The 4784-nt window shown below is 32.3% G+C and overlaps 1 protein-coding gene across 1 annotated transcript in view; it reads left to right on the forward strand.

Moving 5' to 3' along the window:
• Positions 1-4209: 4209 nt before the first annotated feature.
• CBG07220 overlaps positions 4210-4784 on the forward strand; it is a gene marked incomplete at both ends in the record, with an annotated part of 3249 nt that continues 2674 nt past the window's right edge. The window contains 3 exons of the mRNA XM_045243138.1: positions 4210-4266; positions 4318-4387; positions 4436-4569. Coding sequence (XP_045093359.1) covers positions 4210-4266; positions 4318-4387; positions 4436-4569 — 261 coding nt within the window. The remainder of the gene's footprint in view (positions 4267-4317; positions 4388-4435; positions 4570-4784) is intronic.

Here is a 4784-nt window from a genome sequence, read left to right on the forward strand (position 1 = left end):
TTTGAATTTTTTCGCAATAATATTNCGGAAAATAGATAAATTTTAACACATTTTAATGCAATAAAAATTTTTGGTCGGAGTCCTCCTTTAATTTGAAAAGTTATGAGCTTCTAGAAGCTTCTGGCACTGAAATTTCTGGAATTGGAGCTCCATTTCTGTTGTTTTGAGATTTTGGTAAATTTATTGATCTTGCATCCATACTGACCACATTTCTCTGAAAGGTTTAAATTTCAAATTTTCCCCCAAAAATTTTTAATTGTCTGGAAATTCTGAATTTCCTGAAAATTTGAATTCTAAATTATCCCAGAAGAACTTCTAGAATCTCACCTGAAGTATCTGAAGAGTGAATTGCGATTCATTTGAAGAATGAATTGAAACCTTTGCGACTTCCTGAAATTCGAATTTTAAAATTTTTTGCAAAAAAAAGTCTAGGAAATTTGAAACATTTTGAGCCAAAAATCACTTTTCTAGCATTCCTAGGAGCCGAGATATAGCTATCTGACGATTAGGAGGAAGACAGCGAGACACTCTAACTGTCTGCGTCTCTCGTTTTGCAGAAAAGAGACGCAGACAGTTAGGGTATCTGCGTCTCTAACCTCCCAAACTTCAATACGCTATATCTCGGCTCCTAGAAGAGCTAGAAAAGTGATTTTTAGCTCAAAAATTTCCAAATTTCCTTGAATTTATACTCACCTGACAATTCATAACATGCTCTGCATGATAATGAACAAGCAGGCCGGTGTAACAAACAGATTTGTGTCCACATTCTTTGCAGTACATCGTAGGAATACCAAAATGATTTTTACGCATATGATCTACCAGGTGGTCGTAACTACCGTATTTTTGAGTGCAGAAAAATTCGGGACACTCGAAAACGGTGCTAGTTTTGGCCCAGTGTCTGATGCTATGGAGTCGCATCTGAAGAATTTTTTTTCGAAAAAAAATTTTTAAAAAGAAAACCTACACTATGAAAACTGGAGAGCATTTTTGAGCAATATGGACAAATAGTATGTCGCTGGATAAAATTTTTCTCCTTTTCAAAAATGCCAAGTTGAGAAAAATACGAGTCCAGATCCATTTTATCAAGAAAAATGAAAATAAAAAGATGATAAATTTTTCGGAGAATGATATAAATTTTTCTCTGGGTCTAATCTAATTTTCAATAGTGTACTAAGGCAGGTGACCAATTATAGAGGATTTTATTGACGTAGGTTTGGGTCCACAGGGGAAATGAATAATTAGGTGTATTCGAAAATCGGGAAAATTTCTAAATTTAGAAAAGATGGGAAATTATGGCTCTACTAGTTTTATGAGAAGGGAAAAAAGATAAAATTAAAACTAATTTTTAGAAGTCAACACCGTCATTATCATGCTGAGCACATTATAAATTTTCCAGTGAGTATAAAGTTCGGAAAAGTTGAAAAATGTTGTGCCAGAAACCACTTTTCTAACTATTCTGCAAGTCAAGATACGGTCTTAGGAGGCTAGAGACGCAGGCAACGAGACACTCTATCTGTCTGCATCTCTCAAAATTCTAGTAAAAAGGTCTAGCAAATTTGAAACATTTTGCAACTAAAATCACGTTTCTAGCTATCTTAAGAGCCTAGATATGGCTAATTGTAGTTTAGGAGGCTAGTGATGCAGACAGCAAGACACTCTGATTGCCTGCGTCTCTTCAAAACTTTGAATGACCGTATCTCGGCCTCTAGAATAGCTAGAAAAATGGTTTTTGGCGCAAAATGTTTCAAAATTGCTCGACACTAAAATTTTCAGAGAGGCAGTCATCATGAATGGGAATTCTATGAATTCAGCAGAATATTTAAAAACTCCGATTCAAGGAAATCCAGTTCCAGAAGTTTCTGCTGAGGAGGAGGGAAAAAATGACAAAATCTGTAGTCAAATCTATTTTTTTGAATCGAGATAAGTTCATTCAGGGTTCATGACAAAACTAAGAAATTAATTTATTTCCAAAAAATTAAACTTCTGTAATTTTTACATTTGTTTAAAATTTATAAAAACGAGGAGATCCTCTGAAATTCAATGTATCCGATGACTCGATTTCTGATTGATCCCGCAATTTCCATGTTTCTGGAATATCTATAGCATCTAATTTTGAGAATTCTTCTCTAATTTTTCCAAGGATCTTTTTTGATTCTGAAATTTTGATTTTTTAGAGTTTCTGGACTTTTTTGAGTATTTCCGTCTACCATATAATTATCAATAGAGCATAAAATATTGAATAACTTGTCAGAAACATTAACCAATGTTTTGAGAAGAATGAATAGGAATATTCTGTCTGGAAATGTTTCAGATAACTTTTTGATATTTTCCCAATCTTCATAAACAGATTGATAAGCATAGTAGGTGGATCCGTGGAGGCTAGTTAGTTCTCTCTGCAAATTAATTAAATTTGGAGAAACTTAAAAAACATTATACCTTCAAAACGTCTCTTTCAACTCTTTCTTGAGCTTTTGTAACTTTTTCAAATGGAGAATTTCAGAGTTTTCAATTTTGAAATTGATTCTCTTATGGAATCTAAAAAGTTGGCAAATTTCTTTTCATCCATTTAAATGCATTTCCCATTTTTTTTGGATTAAAAGACATTGGAAGAATGCCAAGTTCATTTTTCTGATCTTTTTTTGGATTAATGTATTTTCGCATAGTCCAGGGAAGACCATATGTTTTCATGGGACTTTACGAAATGAGAAGGTGCTGTAATTCACTGAAAACTGTCTTCACCTCGTCAACATCTACGAGGGATGGTCCTGGAAAGAACACATGTTCTCATGGGACCCAATGAAAATGGCAGGTGGTACTGTAATTATCAGAAAAACTGTCTTCACCTTTTGGATTCGCCCATCAGAATCGGAAGTGATTAACTTAACAAGATTTGTTGGTATACATCTTTCTCAGATGTCTTTTTCGTTTTCTTTTTGACACTTTTGAGCCGTCCTAATTAGTTTTAAATCTTTTGGGTATTGTGTAGCTTTTACTTTGGCTCTTAAAAATATAGTTTCAATTGTCGACTATTTTCAAATTTTCCAATATTTTCAGATTTACCAAAAATCATGTTTGCTCCAGTCAACACCAGCTTCCTTCGAATGTACGACACCATGAAATCACTGTAAGTTTTTTTTGTGTCCTCAATTTGAAAATTTTCTAATTTTGATCTTTACCATTAGTGATTTTCATTCAAAGTCTTCTTAAATTGTATAATTTGATTCATAAGCTTTAAAATTCAAAGTGTTGATTTTAAAGCTAACACTTTTATTTATAAGTCATTAATGACCTAGGAATCCGATGCCGATTTTTGCACCCAGAGGATGGACCAGTCTACCTGAAGGGCGTGGATTTCGAAGAGAAGAAGGAGACACATAGCAAGAAGGTGCAAGCGCTTCATGTGAGATTCTAGACTTTTAAAAAATTACCCTTCGTGGTAACAGAAAATATACAGCTAGAAATGTCAGAAACATTAACCACTGTTTTGAGAAGAATGAATAGGAATATTCTGTCTGGAAATGTTTCAGATAACTTTTTGATATTTTCCCAATCTTCATAAACAGATTGATAAGCATAGTAGGTGGATCCGTGGAGGCTAGTTAGTTCTCTCTGCAAATTAATTAAATTTGGAGAAACTTAAAAAACATTATACCTTCAAAACGTCTCTTTCAACTCTTTCTTGAGCTTTTGTAACTTTTTCAAATGGAGAATTTCAGAGTTTTCAATTTTGAAATTGATTCTCTTATGGAATCTAAAAAGTTGGCAAATTTCTTTTCATCCATTTAAATGCATTTCCCATTTTTTTTGGATTAAAAGACATTGGAAGAATGCCAAGTTCATTTTTCTGATCTCCAAAACCGTCAACTTCGAAACTCCGAGAGGAGTCCAGCAATGAGAATTTCAGAGTTTTGATTGGAAAACCCAAAGTTTATAATTCCGGATCTTCATTGAGAATTTCGAAAATTTATTGATTTTCTCTCGATTTTTTTGTTTGCGAATTTTTGTTTGTGAATCTTTTTTTTTCTTGTTCTCCTGATTGAATTTTTCAGAATTTTAGAATTTCTGAGTTCCTTAATTCCTGAGTTTCTGAAAATTTGAAATGACAAATTTCGCAATAATCATCCATCACTGATATCATCACAAAATGTTCTTATCAATTTTTTGCCGCAGTAAAAACTTTTTTTTTCTTTCTCACTTTTTCCAAAAATCATGTTTTTTGAATACCTAATTCTATTTCTAGCTGTATATTTTCTGTTACCACGAAGGGTAATTTTTTACAAAATAAAAATTTTTAATTTGAATATTTCAAATTTTCAGAGAGAACGAATCCCAAGAAAAAGCTTGAAAGGGCTTGTGAGATTTGTGGTTGAAAAGTTCAAAGATAAAAGTAAGCTTTCAATTTTAAAAAATAAAGTTAACGAAATTTTATTTTCAGAAAATTGCAAATCTGAAAATTTGGCTGAAAACTTGGCTGAAAATTCCCCCTATTGCTGTGATTCATGTATAGAATTGATAAGGAGGTTTGATCGATTTTGTACAATTTTTCAATTGGGAAATTTTGCTATTCCCGTGAGTCATAATTTAAAGAAACTCAGAAATTCAGAAATTCAGAAATTCAGAAATTCAGAAATTCAGAAATTCAGAAATTCAGAAATTCAGAAATTCAGAAATTCAGAAATTCAGAAATTCAGAAATACAGAAATTCAGAAATTCAGAAATTCAGAAATTCAGAAATTCAGAAATTCAGAAATTCAGAAATTCAGAAATTCACAAATTCAGAAATT

Source organism: Caenorhabditis briggsae, assembly GCF_000004555.2.
Source record: "Caenorhabditis briggsae complete genome, chrII, whole genome shotgun sequence".
NCBI lineage: Eukaryota > Metazoa > Nematoda > Chromadorea > Rhabditida > Rhabditidae > Caenorhabditis > Caenorhabditis briggsae.